Below are 14,474 nucleotides of genomic sequence, written 5' to 3' on the forward strand. Positions count from 1 at the left end.
CATATCTATATTATGTACAACCCACGATTAATCAGTTACTGAAAAAGAAAAAAAATCGATGTAAAATAATACTGGAAAAGTAGAAAACTTATGTATTTCTCATGGAAGGTGATAATATAATTATATTATATTATCTCTTCAGTCTCAGAGCTCGTTGTGGCCGAGTCCCTCGCGGGAGATCTTGTTGGACAAGTCCTGCATGTGTTTCTTCATCTGAAATCAAACACATGCATCATGTGACCTTTCGGTGACCTTAGGCTCAGAAAACACAAAACACATCCATCACAATAATACATTACATTTCTATAGCGCTTTTCAAAATACTCAAAGACGCTGAACAACAATACATTTAAATAGAAACATCACCTGCTATAATCACAATAAATAAATAAACGGTTCAGATGTTTAGAAATAAAGGATTTAAAAACAAACGGCAACTAAATGATCTCCTTTATCAGAGTTATTAGCATTTATTTTCATCTGATGACCACAATGACATCACAGGGTGGTCACATGTTTACCACAACAGTGGAAACGAACGTCTATCAACAAAACTCTGATTCTCTACAACAAGAAGCAGAGTTCTCGACCCGTTTCTTTGTCTCTACATCATGTTTCATTCGTTTAGAAGCTGTGTGTGTGTTTGTGTGTTTGTGTGTGCGCTCCTCCTCACCTTGTAGCCCATCTCCCTCGTCTTCCCCGCCAGCGTGTCGTACTTCTCCCGGTTGCTCTTGATGTGCTCCGCGTCTCCGAGCGACTCCACGTGGCGCAGCTTCTGGTGGGAGAGCTCCAGCTGCTCCTGGTAGTGGCTGTGCTTCTCCACCTTGGTCTCAAAGTGACGGAGCTCCTCCTGAGAGGAGGAGGAAAAAGATAGGTGATACTTAAATAGAGTGGAAATGGCTTCTTCACAGTGGATTGAAAGGAGCACTTCAGGCTTCACGGCCTACCGTGTACAAGTAGTACTTAGTAAGCGAGCTACCTTCATAGAGTCCAGCTCGTCTGCGCTGAGGTTCGCCCTCTTGGCCGCCTCCCACAGCTCGATCACACGGGGCTCCCGAAACTCTACGAGAGGAAAGAACACACACACACACACACACACACAGACACTAAGAGACACACACTCCAAGGAGCCAATTTGCAGCCTCACTTGTACTCGTAGCTTTGAAGACAGCAGCAGACGTTTCGTAAGAAACATTTCGGGACAAACAAAGATCCGTCTCATGTGGGGGGGCGGTGCTTATCAGAATACTCAAGTTTGATTGGCTGAGCACGACGAAAGATGTTTTTTATAATGTTGGGTCGTTGACTTAAAGGCTAGAAAAGCTGCGCTGGTTAAAATAGAAACGCTCGTGAAAAAATTGAATAATTCTCAATTATCTATCGGTTATAGATCCAGAGACGACAGCGTCTGCAGCCTGTTAGTTTCCCCTGGACATTTTTAAGCCTTTTTTTTAAAAGGCCATAATCTACCATCTTATGACATTTTCATGATTTTTAAAAAATATATATTTTTTTACATCTGATGAATGTTTTCTCCAAGTTAAAAAGCACAACTACAGTCTGGTTTATACGCATTATATTTCATTTAGCTGATGCTTTTATCCAAACGTGTCACATTCACACAACGTAGACGCAGCGACGGGGTGAAGCGTCTTGCTCAAGGACACGTCGACCAGGGCGGGGATTGAACCGCCAACCTCCGGATTGAAAGACGGACCCGCTCACCTCCGACCCGCAGCCGGCCACATAGATGCCGAGACGTGGGCTAAAAACTAAAAGCACACGACTGAGACGCGCTGTGTGTGTGTGTGTGTGTGTGTATGTGTGAGTCTCACCGCTGTCCTCGGTGAAGCCCTCGTGGCTGATCTTGCGGAGGCGCTCGAAGGCCCGGCCGAGGTCCCTCATCTTCTGCTTCAGGTCCGAGTGTTTCTGGTGCAGCACGTGTTCCTTGGCGTCGCCCTCCAGGGACGAGATCTCGTTCTTGTGTATTTCTAGCGAGGCGAACGGACGGAGAGGCACGAGAAACACACATTCAAGAAGAGCAGAGGGAAGAGAGGAAGAGGAAATAAGGAACGGGAGGAATTCCATTTAAAAAGGAATACATGAGAAAAAGAAAAACTCAACACGTTCTAACATTTCTCACAGGACCGTCTCTCTTTATATATCACGTTTATTTTTCTAGTGAGTTATGAAATAGTCTCACCGTAATAATTAAAAACCCACCCCCCCTGAAGGCATCTTGAGAATAATATATAATTGATCACCACATGTGGCTCAAAGAGGGTGAAATGTGTTCATCTTTGCATTTAATTTATTTTTGGTACCTTCTCCGCAAAAGGCTCCCACGTTTTATTTTAATATGTTTAAATGTGATCTTGGGAAGTTATTTTGGAGCAAATGTGGGCTCAGAACCATAAGTAAGCCTCTATACTCCATGTATCGCGAAGGGGAGGCGGGGCCTCACGGGCTCAGCCAATGGGAGCTCACCTTCGGTCCGGCTCACGGTGTCCATCAGGATGTTGTACTCGTAGGTTTTGTCCTTGTGATGCTGGAACTCTCTCTTCAGACTCAGCAACTCCTCGTCGGAGAACTTCCCGGAGCTCTGGGCCTGATCGGGGTGAACAGACAGGAAGTGAGTCGGAGGAGGAGGAAGTGAGTCGTCGTAGAAGGAAGCGAGTCGTCGGAGGAGGAAGTGAGTCGTCGTAGAAGGAAGTGAGTCAGTGAGTCATCATAGAAGGAAGTGAGTCAGTGAGTCATCGTAGAAGGAAGTGAGTCAGTGAGTCGTCGTAGAAGGAAGCGAGTCGTCGGAGGAGGAAGCGAGTCGTCGGAGGAGGAAGCGAGTCATTGTAGAAGGAAGTGAGTCGTCGGAGAAGGAAGTGAGTAATCGTAGAAGGAAGTGAGTCGTCGGAGAAGGAAGTGAGTAATCGTAGAAGGAAGTGAGTAATCGTAGAAGGAAGTGAGTCGTCGGAGAAGGAAGTGAGTCATCGGAGACGGAAGTGAGTCATCGTAGAAGGAAGCGAGTCGTCGGAGAAGGAAGCGAGTCGTCGGAGAAGGAAGCGAGTCGTCGGAGAAGGAAATGAGTCATCATAGAAGGAAGCGAGTCGTCAGAGAAGGAAGCGAGTCGTCGGAGAAGGAAGTGAGTCATCAGAGAAGGAAGCGAGTCATCGGAGAAGGAAGCCGGAGAAGGAAGTGAGTCGTCGGAGAAGGAAGTGAGTCGTCGGAGAAGGAAGTGAGTCATCAGAGAAGGAAGCGAGTCGTCGGAGAAGGAAGTGAGTCATCAGAGAAGGAAGCGAGTCATCGGAGAAGGAAGTGAGTCGTCGGAGAAGGAAGTGAGTCGTCGGAGAAGGAAGTGATGTATTGTTGGCGCTGCAGTCAGCAGGTTGTTTGTAAGGGAATCGTGACATAAGCCTTATTATCACATTTTAACACAACTTCTTTCTTTCCAAACACAGTTGTGATAAAACAAAGTTCTTCGTCACAATATTATTCTGCCAAATCTATTTTTTACTTCCAAACGAGCTTCAGACTTCCTCACAAAGCTCCTACAGAGACGAGGGCCCCGCTGTGGCCCCTGACCCCTGAGGGACTAACCCTACATCACCTGGTGATGAGAGAGAGACCGCGAGGGCTAGAAACGGGACGGCGCTTCACGTTACCATGGCAACGTCAGAATATGTGGTTTTTTTCTCTCCCCCCGATTCGATCGTCTTCCAGGGAACCGTCGACTCCATTTCCTCTTTTTTGTTGTTGTTGTCACAGCAGCTTCAATAATAATAAAAAAATCTAACGTTTGATGAAGATGTAGAGAAGGACGGACGTATGGAAAGTGTTCATCAAGAGCCTCAAACACTCGACGGCGGGAAAACCCTAAACCCTCGCAGACTGTTCAGGAAGCGCAGCGGGAAGATTTGGAGCTTTTCAAAATAATGTTTTAGGCTTCAGCGCCAAACACGACGAAACTGGAACCTTTTCATTGCATTTGGTTCAACTGATCTCTTCAATGTGGAACATGACTTTATTCTATCTCACAGCCGAGGCATCACTTATTTAAACCAGCAGAAACAGAGAACTAAGGGTTCTAAAACACGAGGGTGTAAAATCACCTTTTCAAAAAGTATTTTTGACCTTTATGTTCTTCCTGCATACGCACTAAATAACCCCATGGAAGGTTCATTGTTTTGAGTCGATTGCCTGTTCTGTATTTGCCTTATTGATTTTTATATATGCCTTTTGATATCGTATTGTTTGAATAATTTATAGAGGCTTTAATCCACTTTTAATCCACACAAATCAGACTTTTATTTTGAAATGGTAAAGGGAATCTCCTCACGGACAGATACGCTTTTATACGTTTAAAAAAGTCGTTTAATGGACCCGTATGAGGCTGAAGCTCTTTTTACGGCGGGGATAGTTTACCACTTTTAATTCATGCATCGCGACCCTGAGGAAGAAAGTAAAGCAGGGACGTCCCCGGCAGTAACTTCACACACACACACACACACCTTGTTCCACAGCTTGTCGAGCCGCGGGTCTTCAAAGGTGTCGCCCTCTTGGGTTTCGTAGTCCTTCAGGTGGTTGCTCTCCAGCGGCCGAGTGTCTCTTTTCCCATCCATCCCATATTTGGCCAGGATCACTAAACACACACACAAAGTATTAAACCGAATCGCATGCAATTTGGTGGGATGATTGGTTATTATCCGGGGACCATTTGATTAGATTTTGGGATTGATCGGGTCAAAGGTCAAGATCAAGAAAAGGTCAAAATCTTCTTTTTTACCAATTTGTATCCAATTGGCATGCAGCTAATGCCAAAATGTTCCTAATTCAATGCCCAATCTTGTGATATGGGAAGGTATGCGCTCTACCGAGTGCTCGTTCTAGTTAGTACTTTATTATGGACACAAGAAGCAAAGAGGAAATCATATATCCATGTGCTTTTTGTCATACTGCTCTTAACCTGAAAAAAATATTTTTTTCTTCGAGTGAGACGAGAGGAAAACAAAAGATGCCAAAATATAAATTTGAAGTGCATCCAAACAGATATAAGTGATAAGTGACGCCCGTTGCCACGCGGTTGGTTAACATTCTCAGTTTTGAGCAGAACAAACTGAACAGCTCGGCAGTTTCCCGCTCTCAACGCGTCGGCCGGCGACACAAAGTTGGACTTCGCTCCGTCTTCCTGCCTCTGCTGTCGGAGACCTCAGCCGCTGACTCGGCATCATCTCAAACCCTCGGTAACCCATCAGTGTCACTTATTAACCAGCGGCGTTTTTATTAAGGCGGCGGTCCGCATGCAGACGGCTCATTTTACATCCTCGGAAAAAATAAATAAAAATGTGGACGATCTCTCCGGAGCCGCCGCTCCACGTTTTACAGGGCTCAGCAGAAGCTCTTGACCCCCGAGTGATCTGCAATGTGCGCAAACGGTTAAAAAAAAAACACGCACACAAAAAAAACCACACACACACTCTCTCTCCCGTTCGCCAGACCGACCGATTTACAAGGAGCAGAGTGTCAAGACGTTGTCTCTAGGAAAGGAATTACTTTGTAGCCCAATTAGAGACGACTCGAGGACTTGATTCAGTGGGGAGGAGGTGACTCGAGGTCCGCCTTGAAAGGGTTTGCACTAAAAAAAAAATGTACTAAAAGGAGAGTGACTCAGCTGGAGGGTCACTTCACCCCGAGGGAATGAGGAGAGAGTAAAACAGAGTCACGTATTCCATGTATAATAATGTGGAATAATGACACATGCACGGCATATTCTCACTCCTAGAGCAATTAAAATTGAGCTGGTTTGATAACTTTTTCCTCCTCCATTGACCACGAGATCCATAACCACATGAATACATCTTTGTCAATATGTAGACTCGTACCCTTTGTATGCTAAATTGATCTTTAGTGTGATGAAGCTGCAGTCTTAATGTGCCGATGCAGCACAAAGTAACACATTAGTTATTTTACCAGCCAAAGGGCAGTTTATTACAGAAACTATGATATCGAGGACGACGTAAACTCTAAAGAAAGTGCTCCATCGTCAGTTCTATATATTTTGAGGATTAACACACTATATTCTTTGACTTAAAACAAAAGCTCATCTCAGGGGATCTTTTCAAACTACTTGAATGAAAACTCCCAACGATATTTCACACTCATCTCTCGATGGTTTTAACCTTCAAATCTGTCAAGAAGAAGCAATTTCACCCACAAACCACAGATACGAGGGCATCCGTCTCCTCTGGGAGACATCTGCACCATTTGACCATTTACAACAAATATTTGTAGTCCGAAAAAGTTGAGCTGACCAATGCTTTTTACTTAAAGTCAATTATCTAATTTAGTTAAGCAGTTTGAGTTACAGTTATGAACAACAACACGAGAATGTGCATTAACAGTCCGTTGATGAAACACTCACAAAATAAATTAAGTGTCTCGAATAAACTTTCATAATACAATTTTGTTCAGCTTAAGAGCTGCTTCATATTTATGCCATGTTCCTGTTGAACTCTGTCGATATTGATTCTGTCAGAACCAATATTGAAAGCATAATCAATTGACAACAACAATAAGACTTTAGCACAGAGATGACTGACGACAGTGAATCCAGGATAAAGAGTGACAGCAGTTCAACTGAGCGCCGTCTCACCGTTGAAGTTGCGCCGGAGCTGGGCCTCTTTCTCCCCGTTTTCATCCAGCCCCTCCACCTTCACCTTCTTCCACTGCAGCTCATTTTTCTCCTGGATCTTGATGTCACTGTGCAGCTCGGCCTGCCTCACGGGGGACAACTGCATCTACCACCAGAAGAGACAAAGGGACTTCAGTTAGACAGAAGGAGTGCATACATACATACAGTGGCCGAGTTGGAAGGACGAATATCCGTGCTACACCAGATCAGGGACGACGAGCTGATCCTCGACTCCCTGTTATCCATCTGTACCGACGCTGTGGCTCCGGCCCCCGAGGCCGTCTCCACTGACTCCGAGGTCTCCGTGGGCCGCGCTGCCGCTACCTCAGCTGTTCGCGAGCTGGACTCCACTGTCCCATTCCTGGAGGCCACTGACCGCTGGGCCCTGCAGGGGGCTCAACCCAATCACCCACCTCCGACTAGCTCCACTCCCGGGCCCTGGTTAACAGCCTGTCGGGGTAAACCTGGTGGGAAACTCCGCCTCGCCACATCCACCTCATCCCCCCCAAATCCCCACCAGCAATACATTCTCCATTTTCGATGTCCACAATTCCCCCTCACTCCCTGTTCACAACACTCCACCAGAGTCCGATTCCCCCCCACTCACACAGTCTGCCTCGATCGCTGCCCGCTCTCCATCCGCGGCCAGGACCGATCGACCGTCTGTCCAGTTCACCTCTGGTCAGGGAGCCAAGCAACGGGCTTCGTCCTCCTCTGCCCGCCGCATAATCCAGCCAACTCAGGATCATCTCCCCAAATTAGACATCGTCCTCCCTTCCACAACAAATGACGCCATGGCCAACGTGCCTGGTCTGGCCACGGTGGCCCCACTCATCCCTCGCACGACTCTAATCATTGGAGATTCTACTGTCAGACTCCTCCGTTTTGTCAATGCTGTCACACACTGTTTTCCTGGAGCCACGGTCCCCGACATCATCGGGAAGCTCCCGGGTCTATTAATCTCTCTCCCAGCTACGGTCCACAAAATAATAGTGCACATTGGTATAAATGACATCTCCCGCCAACAATCTGAGGTGCTGAAAGCAGACTTCATCCGCCTGATTGACATGCTCAACAGCTGTGGAAGGTCTATTTTTCTATCCGGTCCGTTCCCCACGCTGGATCGTGGAGTTGGTCGATTTAGTCGCACTCTCAGCCTTCACACCTGGCTTCAATCAACCTGCACCTCCTACAAAATTGACTATGTTGACAACTTTAATCTGTTCTGGAACCGCCCCTCTTTCTTCTTGCGCGACGGATTCCATCCAAATCTCCTGGGCAGCCGCGTGCTTGCCGACAACATTAGGCACGCGGTGCTATCGTCCACACGTGTGAGTTGACTGAACTTGCTTATGTCACCCACCCCCCGCCGTTCCCCACCCGCCCCCTCTCTGTCCATTGAGAACTACCATGCCCCCTCTGCCGTCACCTCCTCCCCCCTCCCTCTCCCTCTCTCGCCCCCCCCTCTCCCTCTCGCTCTCTCCCTCCCTCTCAACAGCCCCCCTCACTGGCCTATCCCCGTCACTACCCGTCCCTGTTCTGTTTCTCAGCCAACTACAGCCTGCCTGAACTCATCCTCATCCGTCCACAACATTCCCTCACTCTGGACTAACTCTCGCACCCCTGTCAACAACCCGTTCCGTACTGCTAACCCCAACAACCTCCGCTCTCTCCCTCCTGCTCCTCCATCCATCTCCCTTCCCCCTCCATCCATCTCCTTTGCACTGTTAAACACTCGCTCGCTAGCCAACAAATCACTTATCATATCCGAACTCCTACTGGACAATAACATCGATCTCCTCCTCCTCACTGAAACCTGGCAACAACCCTTGGACTATTTTTCACTCAACCAGGCCACCCCCCCTAACTATAGCTACCTTGCCAAACCCCACCTTATAGGGCGAGGGGGGGGCTTGCCGTTTTTCATAAACGCTCCATACGCATCACCGACCTGAACCTCTCCCTTCCCCCCTCGTCTACTTTTGAGTACCTCGCCTTTTCACTGCCCAACTCCATAACTGCTCTTCTCCTCTACCGCCCCCCCAAGCCACACTCCTCTTTTCTATCAGAACTCTCTGAAGTCCTCACCGTCGCTTCCTCTCTCTCCACCCGCCTCCTTCTCACTGGTGACTTCAACATTCACGTGGATCAACCCGATTCTACCCTCACATCTGACTTCCTCTCTCCTCGACTGTTTCCATCTTACCCAACACATCACCTTCCCCACCCACATAAAAGGCCACACACTTGACCTAGTCTGCACTGCCTCCCTCCCCATAACCAACCCTCACCCTCTCTCCTTTCCACTCTCTGACCACCATTGTATCCTCTTCTCCGCCCCCCTGCCCCTACTCCATCACCCCATTAAACGCTCCATCTCTTTCCGCAACATCAAATCAGTCAACCCACTTACTCTCTCCCAGTCCATTTCCTTTGCCATCCCCCCTGATTCCTCTCCCGACGACTATGCCATCTTGCTCAACTCCATTCTCTCTGACTCCCTTGACAAACTAGCCCCCCTGAAAACCATCAGTCTCTTTCACCACCCCCTCCCCCTGGTACACTCCTAAACTCCGCATCATGAAACAGACTGGCCGCCAACTCGAACGTCTCTACAAGAAGACACATCTCACCGTCCACGCAGATGCCTATAAACACCACATCTCCTCCTACCGAAACGCTCTTCAAGCTGCCAAGTCTGCCCACTTCTCCAGCCTCATCAACAGCACCAACCGAAACCCCCGGACCCTCTTCTCTACTGTCAAAAAGCTGCTCAAACCCCCCGACAATAACTCACTTTCCTCCCCTGATCTTTGCAACTCCTTTCTTCACGCCTTCAATAACAAAGTCTCCCAAATCAATATCTCACTGTCTGCCTCTATCGCCAATTCCTCCACCCCTCCACCCCCCAATATCACTTTCCCACCGACTGACTGTCTGCCCCCGCTTCCTCTCACTGTTTTCTCCCCTGCCGACTCCGCCCTCATCACTGATATCATCACTGCCTCTAAGACAACCACCTGCTCCCTCGACCCCCTCCCCACCACCCTGACCAAGGCCTGCCTCCCTGCCCTTATCCCCCATCTCACTGCTCTCTTCAATCAGTCACTGTCCCAAGGTCTTGTTCCCTCTGTCTACAAACTTGCTGCTGTCACCCCTATTCTCAAAAAGCCTTCCCTTGACCCTGCCAACCTCTCTAACTACCGCCCTATCTCCAACCTCCCATTCTTTTCCAAAACCCTTGAACGAATTGTCGCCACCCAACTCCACTTCCACCTTCAGTCCAACAACCTTTACGAACCCCTTCAGTCTGGTTTCCGCCCATCACACAGTACTGAAACTGCCCTGGTCAAAGTCATCAATGACCTACTCATCTCCTCTGACTCAGGTGCCCTCAACATCCTGATACTTCTAGACCTCAGCGCAGCCTTTGACACAGTGAGTCATCCCATCCTCCTTCTAAGGCTGCGCCAACTGGGTGTTGAGGGCACTGCACTGGACTGGTTCACCTCCTACCTCACCGACAGAAAACAGTTCATCTCCCTCAATGGTCATACCTCCACCCTTTCCTCTGTCACGCAGGGGGTCCCCCAAGGTTCAGTCCTTGGCCCCCTGCTTTTCATCTGCTACATACTCCCCCTTGGCCAAATTATTCGCAACTTCAACCTGGACTTTCACTGTTATGCCGATGATACACAGATTTACATAAACACAAAATCCACAAAGAACCCACCCTCTCCCACATTGAAACCTGTATATCCGCAATAAAACCTGGCTGACCCATAACTTCCTCAAACTTAACTGTGACAAAACTGAACTTCTCCTCATTGGCACTAAATCAACTCTCAACAAGACCGGACCCATCACTCTTACCATTGACGACACAACCATCACCCCCCCCCTGGCTCGCAACCTTGGCTTCATCCTGGACCCCACCCTCTCATTCGACCCTCATGTTAGCTCCATTATTAAGACCTCCTACTTCCATCTCCGCAACATTGCCAAAATCAGACACTGCCTCTCTCCCACTGCCGCTGAATGCCTCATTCACGCCTTTGTCTCCTCCCGCCTGGACTATTGCAACTCCCTCCTCACGGGCATCACTTCCCGCTCCCTCCATCGACTACAGATGGTACAGAACTCTGCCGCCCGCCTGCTCACTACCACCCGGTTCCGTGATCATATCACTCCTGTCCTCCAATCTCCACTGGCTCCCCATCAAAGACCGCATCAACTTTAAAGTGCTCCTCCTCACCTACAAAGCACTTCACTGCCTGGCCCCCCCTTACCTGACTGACCTCCTTCTTCTCCATCGCCCTACCCTAACCCTCCGATCCTCGTCCACTCCCACTCATTGTTCCTCCGTCCAAACTCAAACACTTTGGTGATCGAGCCTTCTCTCGAGTTGCACCTCGTCTCTGGAACTCCCTCCCCCAGCCTGTCAGAGACTCACCTTCACTTACCACCTTCAAATCCCGCCTTAAAACCTACCTCTTCTCCCGAGCGTATGACCTCCCCTACCCTTAACCACCTCCTCTCCCCAACCCCCCCCCTCCGCTTTGCTTCTATTTTTCCCTGACTACTGTGTTTTGTTGTTCTGTTCTATTTTGTCTCTATATGTTGCCCATTCTTGTCTGTTCTTTTGCTTTGCATTTTCTGTCAGCGTCTTTGGGTCATTGAAAAGCGCTTTACAAATATAATGAATTATTATTATTATTATATACAGGACTGTCTCAGAAAATTAGAATATTGTGATAAAGTTCTTTATTTTCTGTAATGCAATTAAAAAAACAAAAATGTCATGCTTTCTGGATTCATTACAAATCAACTGAAATATTGCAAGCCTTTTATTCTTTTAATATTGCTGATTATGGCTTACAGCTTAAGAAAACTCAAATATCCTATCATAAAATTTGAATATTTCCTCAGACCAAGTAAAAAAAAAGATTTATAACAGCTGAGTGTTTGTCAAGGCTCAGGAAACCCTTGCAGGTGTTTCGAGTTAATTAGACAATTCAAGTGATTTGTTTAATACCCTACTAGTATACTTTTTCATGATATTCTAATATTTAGATAGGATATTTGAGTTTTCTTAAGCTGTAAGCCATAATCAGCAATATTAAAAGAATATTGCAATATTTCAGTTGATTTGTAATGAATCCAGAATGCATGACATTTTTGTTTTTTAAATTGCATTACAGAAAATAAAGAACTTCATCACAATATTCTAATTTTCTGAGACAGTCCTGTATATATATATATATATATATATACTTTAATGACTGCAGTTGTGGAAAAAGATCATTACAATGTTAAATATATTTAATAACAAGTAAAAGTCTTGCATTCAAAATCCAACTAGGGTAAAAGTACATCAGTACTACTAGCTAAATGTACTTTTTACAGTCATACCAATATGCAATGTGCTATTATGATTATTATAACGAGATGATATTTCATGTAGACTGGACTCTTTACCCCACAAATAAATATATATATATATACATATATATATAAATAAATACAAATATATATAGAAATATATATGTATATATATATATATAAATAAATATAGAAATATATATATATATAAATAAATATATACACAAACACATATTAAAAATATATGTATAAATAAAAAACAGGAACAAAATGGAGACACTGTATGGCAGCTGCAAAACTATATGCTTTCGGAAGTATTGATAATGTTTAGGTTATTTTATTAATGCGAGTGGAGGGTCTCAGTCTCAAAACTTCTAACTAGGTTGGAGATGGAAACAGGCTCCACAGTTTAAAGCCCAAATATAATCCCCATTTGACCTTGATGGCAGATTTCCAAATCATATTCTGCAGAAAAATAGTGCAGATCAGCCCGTCGAGAAGGTTCCGTCTGGCCTTAGTGAGCAAGTCAACATCAACTTTGGGAAATATAACTTCAGTTAGCATAGAGCATATTCTAGCAACACACAGTAGCATGCTGTATGCCAGTAAAGTAAAACAGTCTATCGAGCGAACGTTAATTAACCTGCGTATATTAAGGCTGTATATTTAATTATACTTTTATTAATATATATGACGTTCACGTCAGCTGCCGTCTCTTCACTGACCCTCAGAGAACGAGCTCGTGCACCTACCCGTTTCGCCTTCTCCCACACCTGGTTCAGCTTAGCGATCCTGAACTCCACCGGCTGCCCATCGTCGCGCGGCTCGGGCTCGTTAACGTCACGGGAGTATTTCCCGGCCATTGCACCCACGCCGACGCACAGAGCGACGACGAAACACCGCAGCTTCATTCTCAAAACAACTCTTCACAGCCCAAAAATGCGAGCTTGTGTGTGGGGGGAAGAACTGCCGAGGTAACGCGAGGAATGTTTTGTTGTGGCCCACTGGAGCGCCACAAGTCACGTGAGTGCACTTCCGTAAGTTGTGCATTCTGGGATATGTAGTTTATTGCCTCGGCCACAAGCGCTGATATTAAAGCGGGCGCGATCTTTTTGAACTACAAATCCCAAAAGGGGGCTCTTCTCGGTTACCTAGCAACGAAGGCTGAGCAAATAGAAAGCCTCCACGGGCATCACACAGCGGAGTGAAAGGGATGTCCTGGAGTTGTCTTCGGGTGGTGGGAGTTTATATCGTTTATACATTAACACATTTAAGGTGTATATAGTTTATATATTAACACATTTAAAACCCAACTGCACAGTAAACGTTATGTTGAGTTCCTTTTTGTCTTTCTTCCTTGTAAGTCTCGATGAGCACAAATGTTCTTTTTTATATGATATTTGTGTATTTTGCTTGGAAAAAGAGGATGTCAATGTGTGAGATATTAAATTAAATGTATGTATGAACTTACAATAACAAAAACACTTTAAAAAGTGTTCAGAAGTTTTTTTGCGAAATTCCACTATATCTGAATTTTGTGGTGTTTTTTGTTTTTGTAATGTCATATAATACATATGTTTACTGAAGGAAACCTGCATTGCTGTTTTGTTTTCTTAATTAACATCATTAATTTCCATTAAGAGTGGACAAGTGGGAACTTCTACATTTATATTTTTTGGTTTTACAACATCTTAATGAGATGCAAAACCAAGGGGATGAATCATAGCGCTATGATTGTGTTCATATTACTAGATATTTATTGGGTGCACAACATTTTTAGCTGTTGTAAGAAAGTCTGAACATTTGATATGTTTCAAACACAAGCACAGTACGACAAAATAAAATAAATGAGTTGAAGACGCACACACACACACACACACACACTTGCCCTCCTTCTGTCTCATACAATATGATTTTTGCTAAATCATATTGTATGAGACAGAAGGAGGGCAAGCCTTTTTATTATTATTGATCTATTTTATGATTGAACTGTGCCAATACACTGCCATTACAGAACTGAATTCAGTTAAACTATATTGCCTTGAAAATATTGTTTTTTAACTTTGATGCCGATAAATCTCAGTCAGCTGAAAGTGAATTCAATTGAAGTGAGATAGTTAACATCTATCAAAAAAAGACACAAAAATCTGATTTTTTAACAGAATAGTCACGAAGAAATCATTAATCATTTACCTGACAAAATAAATACTATAAGTCAATTTAATCATCTAAAAAAAATTCATGAATTTTAATTTTGACACTGACATTTGGAGGATATATCGTAGTCCTTTCCGAGTCATTTGTTCTGAGACATGCAGACGTCCTGGCGTGTGTAGATAGTGTGAGACATGGCGTCTGGCTGTTTCCTGCGTTGCTACTTCCTCGTGATCACTAATTTCAGACATTTTTA

General features: G+C 45.4%; 1 protein-coding gene across 1 annotated transcript; it reads right to left on the reverse strand.

The window, feature by feature from the left end:
- Positions 1 to 76: 76 nt before the first annotated feature.
- Positions 77 to 13,068, reverse strand: lrpap1 (low density lipoprotein receptor-related protein associated protein 1). The gene is made up of 8 exons (XM_056409097.1): positions 12,817 to 13,068; positions 6,644 to 6,788; positions 4,503 to 4,633; positions 2,488 to 2,608; positions 1,836 to 1,991; positions 980 to 1,062; positions 674 to 850; positions 77 to 213 (listed from the first exon to the last, which is right to left on the reverse strand). The coding sequence occupies exons 1-8, from the start codon at positions 12,973 to 12,975 to the stop codon at positions 145 to 147; spliced, it is 1,041 nt and encodes a 346-aa protein (XP_056265072.1). The 5' UTR covers positions 12,976 to 13,068; the 3' UTR covers positions 77 to 144.
- Positions 13,069 to 14,474: the final 1,406 nt, after the last annotated feature.

This window comes from Pseudoliparis swirei, chromosome 24 (genome assembly GCF_029220125.1).
Source record: "Pseudoliparis swirei isolate HS2019 ecotype Mariana Trench chromosome 24, NWPU_hadal_v1, whole genome shotgun sequence".
NCBI classification, from domain to species: Eukaryota; Metazoa; Chordata; class Actinopteri; order Perciformes; family Liparidae; genus Pseudoliparis; species Pseudoliparis swirei.

Coding starts and splice junctions, on each gene's coding strand:
- lrpap1 (XM_056409097.1), bottom strand. CDS start 12,975: ATGAAGCTGCGGTGTTTCGTCGTCGCTCTGTGCGTCGGCGTGGGTGCA. Junction 4,634..6,643: donor GCTCCGGCGCAACTTCAACG/GTGAGACGGCGC, acceptor GTGTGTGTTTAG/TGATCCTGGCCAAATATGGG. Junction 2,609..4,502: donor TCGACAAGCTGTGGAACAAG/GTGTGTGTGTGT, acceptor CACCCCGATCAG/GCCCAGAGCTCCGGGAAGTT.